Genomic DNA, 16271 nt, shown 5'->3' on the forward strand with positions numbered 1-16271 from the left:
GCAGCAGTCGTTGTTGTCGGTGCAGCAGTTGTCGTTGTTGGACCAGCAGTCGTTGTTGTTGCTGCAGCAGTTGTTGTTGGTGCAGCAGTTGTCGTTGTTGGTGCAGTAGTTGTTGTTGTTGGTGCAGCAGTTGTCGTTGTTGGTGCGGCAGTTGTTGTCGTTTGTGAAGCAATTGTCGTGGGCCCTGCAGATGTTGTGGTTGATCCAGCAGTTGTGGTGGTTGGTCCTGCATTTGTCGTTGCTGCAGCAGGTTTTGTCATTGGTGCAGCAATTGTTGTTGTCTGTGCAACATTTGTTGTCGTTGGTAAAACAGATGTGGTTGTTGGTCCTTCAGTAGTTGTAGTGGGTGCAGCAGTTGTTGTAGTTGGTCCTGCATTTGTTCTTGCTGCAGCAATTGTCGTCGTTGGTTCAGCAGTTGTTGTCGTTGGTCCAACATTTGTTGTCGTTGGTGGAGCAGTTGTTGTTGTTGGTGCAGCAGTTGTTGTCATTGGTGCAGCAGTTGTTGTTGTGGGTCCTGCAGTTATTGTGGTGGGTCCTGAAGTTGTCGTTGGTGGTGCAGAAGTTGTTGATGTTGGTACAGCAGTTGTTGTTGGTGCAGCAGTTGTCGTTGTTGGTCCAGCAGTTGTTGTCGTTGGTGCAGCAGTTGTTGTCATTGGTTCAGCAGTTGTTGTCGTTTGTACAGAAATTGTTTTTGTTGGTCCAGCAGTTGTTGTTGTTGGTTTAGCGGTTTTTGTTGTTGGTGCATCAGTTTTTGTCATCGGTGCAGCAGTTGTGGTTGTTGGTCCTGAAGTAGTTGTGGTGGGTGCAGCAGTTGTCGTTGGTGCAGGAGTTGTTGTCGTTGGTGCAGCAGTTGTTGTGGGTACTGCAGATGTTGTGGTGCGTCCAGCAGTTGTGGTGGTTGGTTCTGCAGTTGTCCTTATTGCATCAGCAGTTGTTGTCATTGGTGCAGCTGTTGTTGTCGTTGGTCGAGCAGTTCTAGTCGTTGGTGTAGCATTTGTTGTCGTTGGTGTAGCAGTTGTCGTTGGTTCAGCAGTTGTTGTTGTGGGTCCTGCAGTTATTGTGGTGGGTCCAGCAGTTGTTGTCGTTGGTGCAGCAGTTGTCATTCGTTCAGCAGTTGTTGTCACTGGTACAGCAATTGTTTTTGTTGGTCCAGCAGTTTTTGTTGTTGTTGGTTTAGCAGTAGTGGTGGTGGGTGCAGCAGTTGTTGTTGGTGCAGCAGTTGTTGATGTTGGTACAGCAGTTGTTGTTGGTGCAGCAGTTGTCGTTGTTGGTCCAGCAGTTGTTGTCGTTGGTGCAGCAGTTGTTGTCATTGGTTCAGCAGTTGTTGTCGTTTGTACAGCAATTGTTTTTGTTGGTCCAGCAGTTGTTGTTGTTGGTTTAGCGGTTTTTGTTGTTGGTGCATCAGTTTTTGTCATTGGTGCAGCAGTTGTGGTTGTTGGTCCTGCAGTAGTTGTGGTGGGTGCAGCAGTTGTCGTTGGTGCAGGAGTTGTTGTCATTGGTGCAGCAGTTGTTGTGGGTACTGCAGATGTTGTGGTGCGTCCAGCAGTTGTGGTGGTTGGTTCTGCAGTTGTCCTTATTGCATCAGCAGTTGTTGTCATTGGTGCAGCTGTTGTTGTCGTTGGTCGAGCAGTTCTAGTCGTTGGTGTAGCATTTGTTGTCGTTGGTGTAGCAGTTGTCGTTGGTTCAGCAGTTGTTGTTGTGGGTCCTGCAGTTATTGTGGTGGGTCCAGCAGTTGTTGTCGTTGGTGCAGCAGTTGTCATTCGTTCAGCAGTTGTTGTCACTGGTACAGCAATTGTTTTTGTTGGTCCAGCATTTGTTCTTGTTGTTGGTTTAGCAGTAGTGGTGGTGGGTGCAGGAGTTGTTGTCGTTGGTGCAGCAGTTGTTCTAGTTGGTGCAGCAGTTGTTGTTGTGGGTTCTGCAGTTATTGTGTTGGTTCCAGCCGTTGTCGTTGTTGGTCCTGAAGTTGTCGTTGTTGGTGCATCAGTTGTTGTTGTTGGTGTAGCAGTTGTTGTCATTGGTGCATCAGGTTTGGTTGTTGGTCCTACAGTAGTTGTTGTGGGTTCAGCAGTTGTCGTTAGTGCAGCAGTTGTTGTCGTTGGTGCAGCAGTTGTTGTGGGTCTTGCAGATGTCGTGGTGGGTCCAGCAGTTGTGGTGGTTTGTGCAGCAGTTGTTGTCGTTGGTGCAGCAGTGGTTTTCGTTGGTCCAGCAGTTTTTGTCGTTGGTGCATCAGTTTTTGTCATTGGTGCAGCAGTTGTGGTTGTTGGTCCTGCAGTAGTTGTGGTGGGTGCAGCAGTTGTCGTTGGTGCAGGAGTTGTTGTCGTTGGTGCAGCAGTTGTTGTGGGTACTGCAGATGTTGTGGTGCGTCCAGCAGTTGTGGTGGTTGGTTCTGCAGTTGTCCTTATTGCATCAGCAGTTGTTGTCATTGGTGCAGCTGTTGTTGTCGTTGGTCGAGCAGTTCTAGTCGTTGGTGTAGCATTTGTTGTCGTTGGTGTAGCAGTTGTCGTTGGTTCAGCAGTTGTTGTTGTGGGTCCTGCAGTTATTGTGGTGGGTCCAGCAGTTGTTGTCGTTGGTGCAGCAGTTGTCATTCGTTCAGCAGTTGTTGTCACTGGTACAGCAATTGTTTTTGTTGGTCCAGCAGTTTTTGTTGTTGTTGGTTTAGCAGTAGTGGTGGTGGGTGCAGCAGTTGTTGTTGGTGCAGCAGTTGTTGATGTTGGTACAGCAGTTGTTGTTGGTGCAGCAGTTGTCGTTGTTGGTCCAGCAGTTGTTGTCGTTGGTGCAGCAGTTGTTGTCATTGGTTTAGCAGTTGTTGTCGTTTGTACAGCAATTGTTTTTGTTGGTCCAGCAGTTGTTGTTGTTGGTTTAGCGGTTTTTGTTGTTGGTGCATCAGTTTTTGTCATTGGTGCAGCAGTTGTGGTTGTTGGTCCTGCAGTAGTTGTGGTGGGTGCAGCAGTTGTCGTTGGTGCAGGAGTTGTTGTCGTTGGTGCAGCAGTTGTTGTGGGTACTGCAGATGTTGTGGTGCGTCCAGCAGTTGTGGTGGTTGGTTCTGCAGTTGTCCTTATTGCATCAGCAGTTGTTGTCATTGGTGCAGCTGTTGTTGTCGTTGGTCGAGCAGTTCTAGTCGTTGGTGTAGCATTTGTTGTCGTTGGTGTAGCAGTTGTCGTTGGTTCAGCAGTTGTTGTTGTGGGTCCTGCAGTTATTGTGGTGGGTCCAGCAGTTGTTGTTGTTGGTGCAGCAGTTGTCATTCGTTCAGCAGTTGTTGTCACTGGTACAGCAATTGTTTTTGTTGGTCCAGCATTTGTTGTTGTTGTTGGTTTAGCAGTAGTGGTGGTGGGTGCAGCAGTTGTTGTTGGTGCAGGAGTTGTTGTCGTTGGTCGAGCAGTTGTCGTCGTTGGTGTAGCAGTTGTTGTCGTTGGTGCAGCAGTTGTTGTAGTTGGTGCAGCAGTTGTTGTTGTGGGTTCTGCAGTTATTGTGTTGGTTCCAGCCGTTGTCGTTGTTGGTCCTGAAGTTGTCGTTGTTGGTGCATCAGTTGTTGTTGTTGGTGTAGCAGTTGTTGTCATTGGTGCATCAGGTTTGGATGTTGGTCCTACAGTAGTTGTTGTGGGTTCAGCAGTTGTCGTTAGTGCAGCAGTTGTTGTCGTTGGTGCAGCAGTTGTTGTGGGTCTTGCAGATGTCGTGGTGGGTCCAGCAGTTGTGGTGGTTTGTGCAGCAGTTGTTGTCGTTGGTGCAGCAGTTGTTTTCGTTGGTCCAGCAGTTTTTGTCGTTGGTGCATCAGTTGTTGTTGTTGGTTCAGCAGTTGTGGTTGTTGGTCCTGCAGTAGTTGTGGTGGGTGCAGCAGTTGTTGTTGGTGCAGGAGTTGTTGTCGTTGGTGCAGCAGTTGTTGTGGGTACTGCAGATGTTGTGGTGCGTCCAGCAGTTGTGGTGGTTGGTTCTGCAGTTGTCCTTGTTGCATCAGCAGTTGTTGTCATTGGTGCAGCTGTTGTTGTCGTTGGTCGAGCAGTTCTAGTCGTTGGTGTAGCATTTGTTGTCGTTGGTGTAGCAGTTGTCGTTGGTTCAGCAGTTGTTGTTGTGGGTCCTGCAGTTATTGTGGTGGGTCCAGCAGTTGTTGTCGTTGATGCAGCAGTTGTCATTCGTTCAGCAGTTGTTGTCACTGGTACAGCAATTGTTTTTGTTGGTCCAGCAGTTTTTGTTGTTGTTGGTTTAGCAGTAGTGGTGGTGGGTGCAGCAGTTGTTGTTGGTGCAGCAGTTGTTGATGTTGGTACAGCAGTTGTTGTTGGTGCAGCAGTTGTCGTTGTTGGTCCAGCAGTTGTTGTCGTTGGTGCAGCAGTTGTTGTCATTGGTTCAGCAGTTGTTGTCGTTTGTACAGCAATTGTTTTTGTTGGTCCAGCAGTTGTTGTTGTTGGTTTAGCAGTTTTTGTTGTTGGTGCATCAGTTTTTGTCGTTGGTGCAGCAGTTGTGGTTGTTGGTCCTGCAGTAGTTGTGGTGGGTGCAGCAGTTGTTGTTGGTGCAGGAGTTGTTGTCGTTGGTGCAGCAGTTGTTGTGGGTACTGCAGATGTTGTGGTGCGTCCAGCAGTTGTGGTGGTTGGTTCTGCAGTTGTCCTTGTTGCATCAGGAGTTGTTGTCATTGGTGCAGCTGTTGTTGTCGTTGGTCGAGCAGTTCTAGTCGTTGGTGTAGCATTTGTTGTCGTTGGTGTATCAGTTGTCGTTGGTTCAGCAGTTGTTGTTGTGGGTCCTGCAGTTATTGTGGTGGGTCCAGCAGTTGCTGTCGTTGGTGCAGCAGTTGTCATTCGTTCAGCAGTTGTTGTCACTGGTACAGCAATTGTTTTTGTTGGTCCAGCATTTGTTGTTGTTGTTGGTTTAGCAGTAGTGGTGGTGGGTGCAGCAGTTGTTGTTGGTGCAGGAGTTGTTGTCGTTGGTCGAGCAGTTGTCGTCGTTGGTGTAGCAGTTGTTGTCGTTGGTGCAGCAGTTGTTGTAGTTGGTGCAGCAGTTGTTGTTGTGGGTTCTGCAGTTATTGTGTTGGTTCCAGCCGTTGTCGTTGTTGGTCCTGAAGTTGTCGTTGTTGGTGCATCAGTTGTTGTTGTTGGTGTAGCAGTTGTTGTCATTGGTGCATCAGGTTTGGTTGTTGGTCCTACAGTAGTTGTTGTGGGTTCAGCAGTTGTCGTTAGTGCAGCAGTTGTTGTCGTTGGTGCAGCAGTTGTTGTGGGTCTTGCAGATGTCGTGGTGGGTCCAGCAGTTGTGGTGGTTTGTGCAGCAGTTGTTGTCGTTGGTGCAGCAGTTGTTTTCGTTGGTCCAGCAGTTTTTGTCGTTGGTGCATCAGTTGTTGTTGTTGGTTCAGCAGTTGTGGTTGTTGGTCCTGCAGTAGTTGTGGTGGGTGCAGCAGTTGTTGTTGGTGCAGGAGTTGTTGTCGTTGGTGCAGCAGTTGTTGTGGGTACTGCAGATGTTGTGGTGCGTCCAGCAGTTGTGGTGGTTGGTTCTGCAGTTGTCCTTGTTGCATCAGGAGTTGTTGTCATTGGTGCAGCTGTTGTTGTCGTTGGTGCAGCAGTTGTCATTCGTTCAGCAGTTGTTGTCACTGGTACAGCAATTGTTTTTGTTGGTCCAGCATTTGTTGTTGTTGTTGGTTTAGCAGTAGTGGTGGTGGGTGCAACAGTTGTTGTTGGTGCAGGAGTTGTTGTTGTTGGTCGAGCAGTTGTCGTCGTTGGTGTAGCAGTTGTTGTCGTTGGTGCAGCAGTTGTTGTAGTTGGTGCAGCAGTTGTTGTTGTGGGTTCTGCAGTTATTGTGTTGGTTCCAGCCGTTGTCGTTGTTGGTCCTGAAGTTGTCGTTGTTGGTGCATCAGTTGTTGTTGTTGGTGTAGCAGTTGTTGTCATTGGTGCATCAGGTTTGGTTGTTGGTCCTACAGTATTTGTGGTGGGTTCAGCAGTTGTCGTTATTGCAGCAGTTGTTGTCGTTGGTGCAGCAGTTGTTGTGGGTCTCGCAGATGTCGTGGTGGGTCCAGCAGTTGTGGTGGTTGGTGCAGCAGTTGTGGTCGTTGGTGCAGCAGTTGTTTTCGTTGGTCCAGCAGTTTTTGTCGTTGGTGCATCAGTTGTTGTCGTTGGTTCAGCAGTTGTGGTTGTTGGTCCTGCAGTAGTTGTGGTGGGTGCAGCAGTTGTTGTTGGTGCAGGAGTTGTTGTCGTTGGTGCAGCAGTTGTTGTGGGTACTGCAGATGTTGTGGTGCGTCCAGCAGTTGTGGTGGTTGGTTCTGCAGTTGTCCTTGTTGCATCAGCAGTTGTTGTCATTGGTGCAGCTGTTGTTGTCGTTGGTCGAGCAGTACTCGTCGTTGGTGTAGCATTTGTTGTCGTTGGTGTAGCAGTTGTCGTTGGTTCAGCAGTTGTTGTTGTGGGTCCTGCAGTTATTGTGGTGGGTCCAGCAGTTATTGTTGTTGGTCCTGAAGTTGTCATTGTTGGTGCATCATTTGTTGTTGTTTGTGTAGCAGTTGTTGTTATTGGTGCAGCAGGTGTGGTTGTTGGTCCTGCAGCAGTTGTGGTGGGTGCAGCAGTTGTCGTTGGTGCAGCAGTTGTTGTCGGTGGTGCAGCAGTTGTTGTTGTGGGTCCTGCAGTTATTGCGGTTGCTCCAGCAGTTGTCGTTGTTGGTCCTGAAGTTGTCGTTGTTGGTGCAGCAGTTGTTGTCATTGGTGCAGCAGTTGTTGTGAGTACTGCAGATGTTGTGGTGGGTCCAGCAGTTAAGGTGGTTGGTTCTGCAGTTGTTGTTGTTGCTGCAGCAGTTGTTGTTGGTGCAGCAGTTGTCGTTGTTGGTGCAGCAGTTGTTGTTGTTGGTGCAGCAGTTGTCGTTGTTGGTGCAGCAGTTGTTGTCGTTTGTGAAGCAGTTGTCGTGGGCCCTGCAGATGTTGTGGTTGATCCAGCAGTTGTGGTGGTTGGTCCTGCATTTGTCGTTGCTGCAGCAGTTTTTGTCATTGGTGCAGCAATTGTTGTCGTCGGTGCAACATTTGTTGTCGTTGGTAAAACAGATGTGGTTGTTGGTCCTTCAGTAGTTGCAGTGGGTGCAGCAGTTGTTGTAGTTGGTCCTGCATTTGTTCTTGCTGCAGCAATTGTCGTCGTTGGTTCAGCAGTTGTTGTCGTTGGTCTAGCATTTGTTGTTGTTGGTGGAGCAGTTGTTGTTGTTGGTGCAGCAGTTGTTGTCATTGGTGCAGCAGTTGTTGTTGTGGGTCCTGCAGTTATTGTGGTGGGTCCTGAAGTTGTCGTTGGTGGTGCAGAAGTTGTTGATGTTGGTACAGCAGTTGTTGGTGCAGCAGTTGTCGTTGTTGGTCCAGCAGTTGTTGTCGTTGGTGCAGCAGTTGTTGTCATTGGTTCAGCAGTTGTTGTCGTTTGTACAGCAATTGTTTTTGTTGGTCCAGCAGTTGTTGTTGTTGGTTTAGCGGTTTTTGTTGTTGGTGCATCAGTTTTTGTCATTGGTTCAGCAGTTGTGGTTGTTGGTCCTGCAGTAGTTGTGGTGGGTGCAGCAGTTGTCGTTGGTGCAGGAGTTGTTGTCCTTGGTGCAGCAGTTGTTGTGGGTACTGCAGATGTTTTGGTGCGTCCAGCAGTTGTGGTGGTTGGTTCTGCAGTTGTCCTTGTTGCATCAGGAGTTGTTGTCATTGGTGCAGCTGTTGTTGTCGTTGGTCGAGCAGTTCTAGTCGTTGGTGTAGCATTTGTTGTCGTTGGTGTAGCAGTTGTCGTTGGTTCAGCAGTTGTTGTTGTGGGTCCTGCAGATATTGTGGTGGGTCCAGCAGTTGTTGTCATTGGTGCAGCAGTTGTCATTCGTTCAGCAGTTGTTGTCACTGGTACAGCAATTGTTTTTGTTGGTCCAGCATTTGTTGTTGTTGTTGGTTTAGCAGTAGTGGTGGTGGGTGCAGCAGTTGTTGTTGGTGCAGGAGTTGTTGTCGTTGGTCGAGCAGTTGTCGTCGTTGGTGTAGCAGTTGTTGTCGTTGGTGCAGCAGTTGTTGTAGTTGGTGCAGCAGTTGTTGTTGTGGGTTCTGCAGTTATTGTGTTGGTTCCAGCCGTTGTCGTTGTTGGTCCTGAAGTTGTCGTTGTTGATGCATCAGTTGTTGTTGTTGGTGTAGCAGTTGTTGTCATTGGTGCAGCAGGTTTGGTTGTTGGTCCTACAGTAGTTGTGGTGGGTTCAGCAGTTGTCGTTAGTGCAGCAGTTGTTGTCATTGGTCCAGCAGTTGTTGTGGGTCTTGCAGATGTCGTGGTGGGTCCAGCAGTTGTGGTGGTTGGTGCAGCAGTTGTTGTCGTTGATGCAGCAGTTGTTTTCGTTGTTCCAGCAGTTGTTGTCGTTGGTGCAGCAGTTGTTGTCGTTGGTTCAGCAATTGTTGTCGTTGGTGCAGCAGTTGTTGTCGTTGGTTCAGTAGTTGTTGTTGTTGGTGCAGCAGTTGTTGATGTTGTTTCAGCAGTTGTGGTTGATGGTCCTACAGTTGCTGTTGCTAGTCCTGCTGAAGTAGTTGATGGTCTTGCAGCTGTTGTTGTCGGTTCTGCAGTTTCATTTGGTCCTGCTGTAGCAGTTGGTGGTCCTGAATTTGTTGGTGCGTCTCCTGCTTTAGTAGTTGTGAGTCCTGCAGAAGTAGTTGTGGGTACTGCAGTGGTTGTTATTTGTGCTGCAGGTATTGTTAGTCCTGCAGTTGTTGATGTGGTTCCTACAGTAGTAGTCTTGGGTCCTGCTGTAGTTGTTGTTGGTGCTGTAGATATTATTGATTGTCCTGCTGAAGCAGTGGTGAGTCCTGCAGTAGTAGGTGTTGGTCCTTTTGTTGCAGTTGTGGTTGTATTCGTCACAATATTAGATCCATCCAGGTTGATGATGCCCCTGGATATTGCTTCCATCAATACCTGCATAGCAGTGCTTTCACTGGGAACAACTGATTTGTTTTTGAAGATCAGTTCCAAGTCCACAACGACTGATCCATTACTAGAAACAAAGAGAAGCAAACATTTTTTTTAGTGATCATCTTATGTTTATTTGTCAGAACTTATGTTATTTGTATAATGCATATTTGTAAAAGGGATAACGATGAGGTTTTTGTGATGGTGATAATAACAATAATAAAAAGACTAACAAATATTAAACACGTACCTGAAGGATTTAACTTTGCTCCTGGAAAAAATATCTTCAAAATGGGCTTCAAAGCCCTTGTCTACCTAATGTGAAAAATATAATATTGGGATTAGAACTATAATTCAGGCAATAATGACTGGAAATTGCAAATTATTGATTTAAGTAAAACATCAAAAGACTATTAGTATCTCACCTCTGTTGTGACATTATTAGAGAGGACCTGAAAGTCTGTGGAGGTAGGGTCTGAGTATTGTTTGATAAATGTTTGGCTTAAACTAAATGTTATCTCCAAAGTCCCTTCTTCTGAAGTGATAGTGGGTCCTGCAGTTATAGTAGTGGAATCTGCAGTCGCTGCTGTGGGTACTTGTGTATTCGTTGTGGGTCCAGCTGTAGTAGTTGAGCGTCCTACAGTAGTAGTCGTTGATCCTTTATTTGTTGTTATTGGTACTGCAGTTGTTTTTGATCCTGCAGTTTTTGTAGTTCCTCTATTTGTTGTGGTTAGTTCTGCAGTAGTTGTTATGAGTCCTGCAATTGTTGATGTTCCTGCAGTTGTTTGTTCAGCAGTTGCCGATGTTGGTCCTTCATATGTTATTGGTCCTGCAGTAGTTGTTGGTCTTTTTGTTGTTGTCGTGGGTCTCGTGTTAGTCGGTAATGATCCTACAGTTGTTGGTGTTGGTTCTGCAGTCGTTGTTGCGATAATTGTTGGTCCTACAGTTGTTGATGTTGGTTCAGTAGTTGTCGTTGTTGGTCCTGAAGTTGTTTCTCCTTCTGTTGTCGTTGGTGCAGCAGTTGTTGTGGGTCCTGCAGTTATTGTGGTGGGTCCAGCAGTTGTCGTCATTGGTGCAGCAGTTGTTGTTGTTGGTCCTGAAGTTGTTGCTGCAGCAATTGTTTTCGTTGGTGCAGCAATTGTTGTTGTTAGTGCAGCAGTTGTCGTTGGTGCAGCAGTTGTTGTGGATCCTGCAGATGTCGTGGTGGGTCCAGGAGTTGTGGTTGTCGGTTCTGCAGTTGTCGTTGTTGCTGCAGCAGTTGTTGTCGTTGGTGCAGCATTTGTTGTCGTTGGTCGAGCAGTTGTCGTCGTTTGTGTGGCAGTTGTTGTCGTTAGTGCAGCAGTTGTTGTCGTTGGTGCAGCAGTTGTTGTTGTGGGTCCTGCAGTTATTGTGGTGGGTCCAGCAGTTGTCGTTGTTGGTCCTGAAGTTGTCGTTGTTGGTGCAACAGTTGTTGTTGTTTGTGTAGCAGTTGTTGTCATTGGTGCAGCAGTTGTGGTGGGTGCAGCGGTTGTCTTTGGTGCAGCAGTTGTTGTCGTTGGTGCAGCAGTTGTTGTGGGCCCTGCAGATGTTGTGGTGGGTCCAGCAGTTGTGGTGGTTGGTCCAACAGTTGTCGTTGTTGCTGCAGCAGTTGTTGTCGTTGGTGCAGCAATTGTGGTTGTTGGTCCTTCAGTAGATGTAGTGGGTGCAGCATTTGTTGTTGTTGGCCCTGCAGTTGTTGTTGCTGCTGTTGTTGACGTTGGTACAGCAGTTGCCGTTGGTGCAGCACTTGTTGTTGTGGGTCCTGCAGTTATTTTGATGGGTCCAGCAGTTGTTGTTGTTGGTCCTAAAGTTGTCGTTGGTGCAGCAATTGTTGATGTTGGTGCAGCAGTTGTTTTCGTTGGTCCAGCAGTTGTTGTCGTTGGTTCAGCAGTTGTTGTCATTGGTTCAGCAGTTGTTGTCATTGGTGCAACAGTTATTGTCGTTGGTGCAGCAGTTGTTGTTTGTGGTGCAGCAGTTGTTGTTGTTGGTCCTGCAGTTGTTGTTGCTGCAGCAATTGTTGTCGTGGGTGCATCATTTGTTGTCGTTGGTCCAGCAGTTGTTGTCATTGGTTCAGCAGTTGTTGTCATTGGTTCAGCAGTTGTTGTCATTGGTGCAACAGTTATTGTCGTTGGTGCAGCAGTTTTTGTTTGTGGTGCAGCAGTCGTTGTTGTTGGTCCTGCAGTTGTTGTTGGTGCAGCAATTGTTGTCATTGGTGCAGCAAATGTTGTTGTTGGTGCAGCAGTTGTTGTCGTTGGTGCAGAAATTGTGGTTGTTGGTGCAGCAGTTGTTGTAGTGGGTGTAGCAGTTGTTGTCGTTGGTGCAGCAGTTGTTGTTGTTGGTCTTGCAGTTATTTTGGTGGGTCCAGCAGTTGTCGTTGTTGGTCCTGAAGTTGTCGTTGGTGCAGCAGATGTTGATGTTGGTGCAGCATTTGTTTTCAATGGTCCAGCAGTTGTTGTCGTTAGTTCAGGAATTGTTCTTGTTGGTTCAGCAGTTGTTGTCGTTGGTGCAGCAATTGTTGTAGTTGGTGCAACAGTTGTTGTCGTTGGTGCAGCAATTGTTGTCGTTGGTGCAGCAGCTGTGGTTGTTGGTCCTGCAGGAGTTGTGGTGGGTGCAGCAGTCGTCGTTGGTGCAGTAGTTGTTGTGGACCCTGCAGATGTTGTGGTGGGTCCAGCAGTTGTGGTGGTTGGTCCTACAGTTGTCGTTGTTGCTGTAGTAGTTGTTGTCGTTGGTGCAGCAATTATGGTTGTTGGTCCTTCAGTAGTTGTAGTGGATGCAGCATTTGTTGTTGTTGGCCCTGCAGTTGTTGGTGCAGCAATTGTTGATGTTGGTGCAGCAGTTGTTTTCGTTGGTCCAGCAATTGTTGTCGTTGGTACAGCAGTTGTTGTCGTTGGTGCAGCAGTTGTTGTTGTTGGTCCTGCAGTTGTTGTTGCTGCAGCAGTTGTTGTCGTTGGTGCATCATTTGTTGTCGTTGGTCCAGCAGTTCTTGTCGTTGGTGTAGCAGTTGTTGTCGTTGGTACAGCAGTTGTTGTCGTTGGTTCAGCAGTTGTTGTTGTTGGTGCAGAAATTGTTGTCGTTGGTGCAGCAGTTGTTGTCGTTGGTCGAGCAGTTGTCGTCGTTGGTATAGCAGTTGTTGTCGTTAGTGCAGCAGTTGTTGTCTTTGGTGCAGCAGTTGTTGTTGTGGGTCTTGCAGTTATTGTGGTGGGTCCAGCAGTTTTCGTTGTTGGTCCTGAAGCTGTCGTTTTTGGTGCAGCAGTTGTGGTTCGTGTAGCAGTTGTTGTCATTGGTGCAGCAATTGTGGTATGTGCAGCAGTTGTTGTTGGTGCATCAGTTGTTGTCGTTGGTGCAGCAGTTGTTGTGGGTCCTGCAGATGTTTTGGTGGGTCCAGGAGTTGTGGTGGTTGGTTCTGCAGTTGCCGTTGTTGCTGCAGCAGTTGTTGTCGTTTGTGCAGCAGTTGTTGTTGGTGTATCAGTTGTTGTCGTTGGTGCAGCAGTTGTTGTGGGTCCTGCAGTTATTGTGGTGGGTCCAGCAGTTGTCGTCATTGGTGCAGCAGTTGTTGTTGTTGGTCCTGAAGTTGTTGCTGCAGCAATTGTTTTCGTTGGTGCAGCAATTGTTGTTGTTAGTGCAGCAGTTGTCGTTGGTGCAGCAGTTGTTGTGGGTCCTGCAGATGTCGTGGTGGGTCCAGGAGTTGTGGTTGTCGGTTCTGCAGTTGTCGTTGTTGCTGCAGCAGTTGTTGTCCTTGGTGCAGCATTTGTTGTCGTTGGTCGAGCAGTTGTCGTCGTTTGTGTGGCAGTTGTTGTCGTTAGTGCAGCAGTTGTTGTCGTTGGTGCAGCAGTTGTTGTTGTGGGTCCTGCAGTTATTGTGGTGGGTCCAGCAGTTGTCGTTGTTGGTCCTGAAGTTGTCGTTGTTGGTGCAACAGTTGTTGTTGTTTGTGTAGCAGTTGTTGTCATTGGTGCAGCAGTTGTGGTGGGTGCAGCGGTTGTCGTTGGTGCAGCAGTTGTTGTCGTTGGTGCAGCAGTTGTTGTGGGCCCTGCAGAAGTTGTGGTGGGTCCAGCAGTTGTGGTGGTTGGTCCTACAGTTGTCGTTGTTGCTGCAGCAGTTGTTGTCGTTGGTGCAGCAATTGTGGTTGTTTGTCCTTCAGTAGTTGTAGTGGGTGCAGCATTTGTTGTTGTTGGCCCTGCAGTTGTTGTTGCTGCTGTTGTTGACGTTGGTGCAGCAGTTGCCGTTGGTGCAGCACTTGTTGTTGTGGGTCCTGCAATTATTTTGATGGGTCCAGCAGTTGTCGTTGTTGGTCCTAAAGTTGTCGTTGGTGCAGCAATTGTTGATGTTGGTGCAGCAGTTGTTTTCGTTGGTCCAGCAGTTGTTGTCGTTGGTTCAGCAGTTGTTGTCATTGGTTCAGCAGTTGTTGTCATTGGTGCAACAGTTATTGTCGTTGGTGCAGCAGTTGTTGTTTGTGGTGCAGCAGTTGTTGTTGGTCCTGCAGTTGTTGTTGCTGCAGCAATTGTTGTCGTTGGTGCATCATTTGTTGTCGTTGGTCCAGCAGTTGTTGTCATTGGTTCAGCAGTTGTTGTCATTGGTGCAACAGTTATTGTCGTTGGTGCAGCAGTTGTTGTTTGTGGTGCAGCAGTTGTTGTTGTTGGTCCTGCAGTTGTTGTTGGTGCAGCAATTGTTGTCATTGGTGCAGCAATTGTTGTTGTTGGTGCAGCAGTTGTTGTCGTTGGTGCAGAAATTGTGGTTGTTGGTGCAGCAGTTGTTGTAGTGGGTGTAGCAGTTGTTGTTGTTGGTCCTGCAGTTGTTGTTGCTGCAGCAATTGTTGTCGTTGGTGCATCATTTGTTGTCGTTGGTCCAGCAGTTCTTGTCGTTGGTGTAGCAGTTGTTGTCGTTGGTACAGCAGTTGTTGTCGTTGGTTCAGCAGTTGTTGTTGTTGGTGCAGAAATTGTTGTCGTTGGTGCAGCAATTGTTGTCGTTGGTTCAGCAGTTGTGGTTGTTGGTCCTTCAGTAGTTGTAGTGGGTGCAGTAGTTGTTGTTGTTGGTCCGGCATTTGTTGTTGCTGCAGCAATTGTTGTCGTTGGTGCAGCATTTCTTGTCGTTGGTCCAGCAGTTGTTGTCGTTGGTGCAACATTTGTTGTTGTTGGTGCAGCAGTTGTAGTGGGTGCAGCAGTTGTCGTTGGTGCAGCAGTTGTTGTTGTGGGTCTTGCAGTTATTTTGGTGGGTCCAGCAGTTGTTGTTGTTGGTCCTGAAGTTGTCGTTGGTCCAGCAGTTGTTGACGTTGGTGCAGCAGTTGTTGTCGTTGGTTCAGCAGTTGTTGTCATTGGTGCAGCAGTTATTGTCGTTGGTGCAGCAGTTGTTGTTTGTGGTGCAGCAGTTGTTGTTGTTGGTCCTGCAGTTGTTGTTACTGCAGCAATTGTTGTCGTTGGTGCAGGATTTGTTGTTGTTGGTCCAGCAGTCGTTGTCGTTGGTGTAGCAGTTGTTGTCGTTGGTGCAGCACTTGTTGTCGTTGGTTCAGCAGTTGTTGTTGGTGCAGCAATTGTTGTCGTTGGTGCAGCAATTGTTGTTGTTGGTGCAGCAGTTGTTGTCGTTGGTGCAGAAATTGTGGTTGTTGGTGCAGCAGTTGTTGTAGTGGGTGTAGCAGTTGTTGTCGTTGGTGCAGCAGTTGTTGTTGTGGGTCTTGCAGTTATTTTGGTGGGTCCAGCAGTTGTCGTTGTTGGTCCTGAAGTTGTCGTTGGTGCAGCAGATGTTAATGTTGGTGCAGCATTTGTTTTCAATGGTCCAGCAGTTGTTATCGTTAGTTCAGGAATTGTTCTCGTTGGTTCAGCAGTTGTTGTCTTTGGTGCAGCAATTGTTGTAGTTGGTGCAACAATTGTTGTCGTTGGTGCAGCAATTGTTGTCGTTGGTGCAGCAGTTGTCGTTGTTGGTGAAGCAGTTGTCGTTGTTGGTGCAGCAGTTGTTGTTGGTGTAGCAGTTGTTGTTGGTGTAGCAGTTGTCATTGGTGCAGCAGCTGTGGTTGTTGGTCCTGCAGGAGTTGTGGTGGGTGCAGCAGTTGTCGTTGGTGCAGTAGTTGTTGTGGGCCCTGCAGATGTTGTGGTGGGTCCAGCAGTTGTGGTGGTTGGTCCTACAGTTGTCGTTGTTGCTGCAGCAGTTGTTGTCGTTGGTGTAGCAATTGTGGTTGTTGGTCCTTCAGTAGTTGTAGTGGGTGCAGAATTTGTTGTTGTTGGCCCTGCAGTTGTTGTTACTGCTGTTGTTGACGTTGGTGCAGCAGTTGTCGTTGGTGCAGCACTTGTTGTTGTGTGTCCTGCAGTTATTTTGATGGGTCCAGCAGTTGTCGTTGTTGGTCCTAAAGTTGTCGTTGGTGCAGCAATTGTTGATATTGGTGCAGCAGTTGTTGTCGTTGGTCCAGCAGTTGTTGTCGTTGGTACAGCAGTTGTTGTCGTTGGTGCAGCAGTTGTTGTCGTTGGTCGAGCAGTTGTCGTCGTTGGTATAGCAGTTGTTGTCGTTAGTGCAGCAGTTTTTGTCTTTGGTGCAGCAGTTGTTGTTGTGGGTCCTGCAGTTATTGTGGTGGGTCCAGCAGTTGTCGTTGTTGGTCCTGAAGCTGTCGTTGGTGCAGCAGTTGTGGTTCGTGTAGCAGTTGTTGTCATTGGTGCAGCAATTGTGGTAGGTGCAGCAGTTGTTGTTGGTGCATCAGTTGTTGTCGTTGGTGCAGCAGTTGTTGTGGGTCCTGCAGATGTTTTGGTGGGTCCAAGAGTTGTGGTGGTTGGTTCTGCAGTTGCCGTTGTTGCTGCAGCAGTTGTTGTCGTTTGTGCAGCAGTTGTTGTCGTTGGTGCAGCAGTTGTTGTTGTGGGTCTTGCAGTTATTGTGGTGGGTCCAGCAGTTGTGGTCATTGGTGCAGCAGTTGTTGTTGTTGGTCCTGAAGTTTTTGCTGCAGCAATTGTTGTCGTTGGTGCAGCAGTTCTTGTTGTTGGTTCAGCAGTTGTTGTTGTTGGTGCAGCAATTGTTTTCGTTGGTGCAGCAATTGTTGTAGTTGGTTCAGCAGTTGTGGTTGTTGGTCCTTCAGTAGTTGTGGTGGGTGCAGTAGTTGTTGTTGGTCCGGCATTTGTTGTTGCTGCAGCAATTGTTGTCGTTGGTGCAGCATTTCTTGTCGTTGGTCCAGCAGTTGTTGTCGTTGGTGCAACAGTTGTTGTTGTTGGTGCAGCAGTTGTTGTAGTGGGTGCAGCAGTTGTCGTTGGTGCAGCAGTTGTTGTTGTGGGTCTTGCAGTTATTTTGGTGGGTCCAGCAGTTGTTGTTGTTGGTCCTGAAGTTGTCGTTGGTCCAGCAGTTGTTGACGTTGGTGCAGCAGTTGTTGTCGTTGGTTCAGCAGTTGTTGTCGTTGGTTCAGCAGTTGTTGTCATTGGTGCAGCAGTTATTGTCGTTGGTGCA

General features: G+C 47.9%; 3 protein-coding genes across 3 annotated transcripts in view; all 3 read right to left on the reverse strand.

The window, feature by feature from the left end:
- LOC311340553 (uncharacterized protein) overlaps positions 1 to 16271 on the reverse strand; it is a gene marked incomplete at both ends in the record, with an annotated part of 158966 nt that overhangs the window by 92644 nt on the left and 50051 nt on the right. The window lies entirely within an intron of this gene.
- On the reverse strand, positions 5631 to 6269 carry LOC311340420 (uncharacterized protein; the record flags this gene model as incomplete). Its single annotated transcript, XM_084465323.1, has 1 exon — positions 5631 to 6269. A coding segment is annotated over one exon (639 nt), but the record flags the coding sequence as incomplete, so codon positions are not given.
- The window catches only part of LOC311340421 (uncharacterized protein), a gene marked incomplete at both ends in the record, with an annotated part of 28783 nt that continues 21776 nt past the window's right edge, over positions 9265 to 16271 (reverse strand). Inside the window, 2 exons of the mRNA XM_084465324.1 lie at positions 9265 to 9270; positions 13400 to 14970. Coding sequence (XP_084321450.1) covers positions 9265 to 9270; positions 13400 to 14970 — 1577 coding nt within the window. The remainder of the gene's footprint in view (positions 9271 to 13399; positions 14971 to 16271) is intronic.

This window comes from Micromesistius poutassou, assembly GCF_964030765.1.
Source record: "Micromesistius poutassou genome assembly, chromosome: 3".
NCBI classification, from domain to species: domain Eukaryota; kingdom Metazoa; phylum Chordata; class Actinopteri; order Gadiformes; family Gadidae; genus Micromesistius; species Micromesistius poutassou.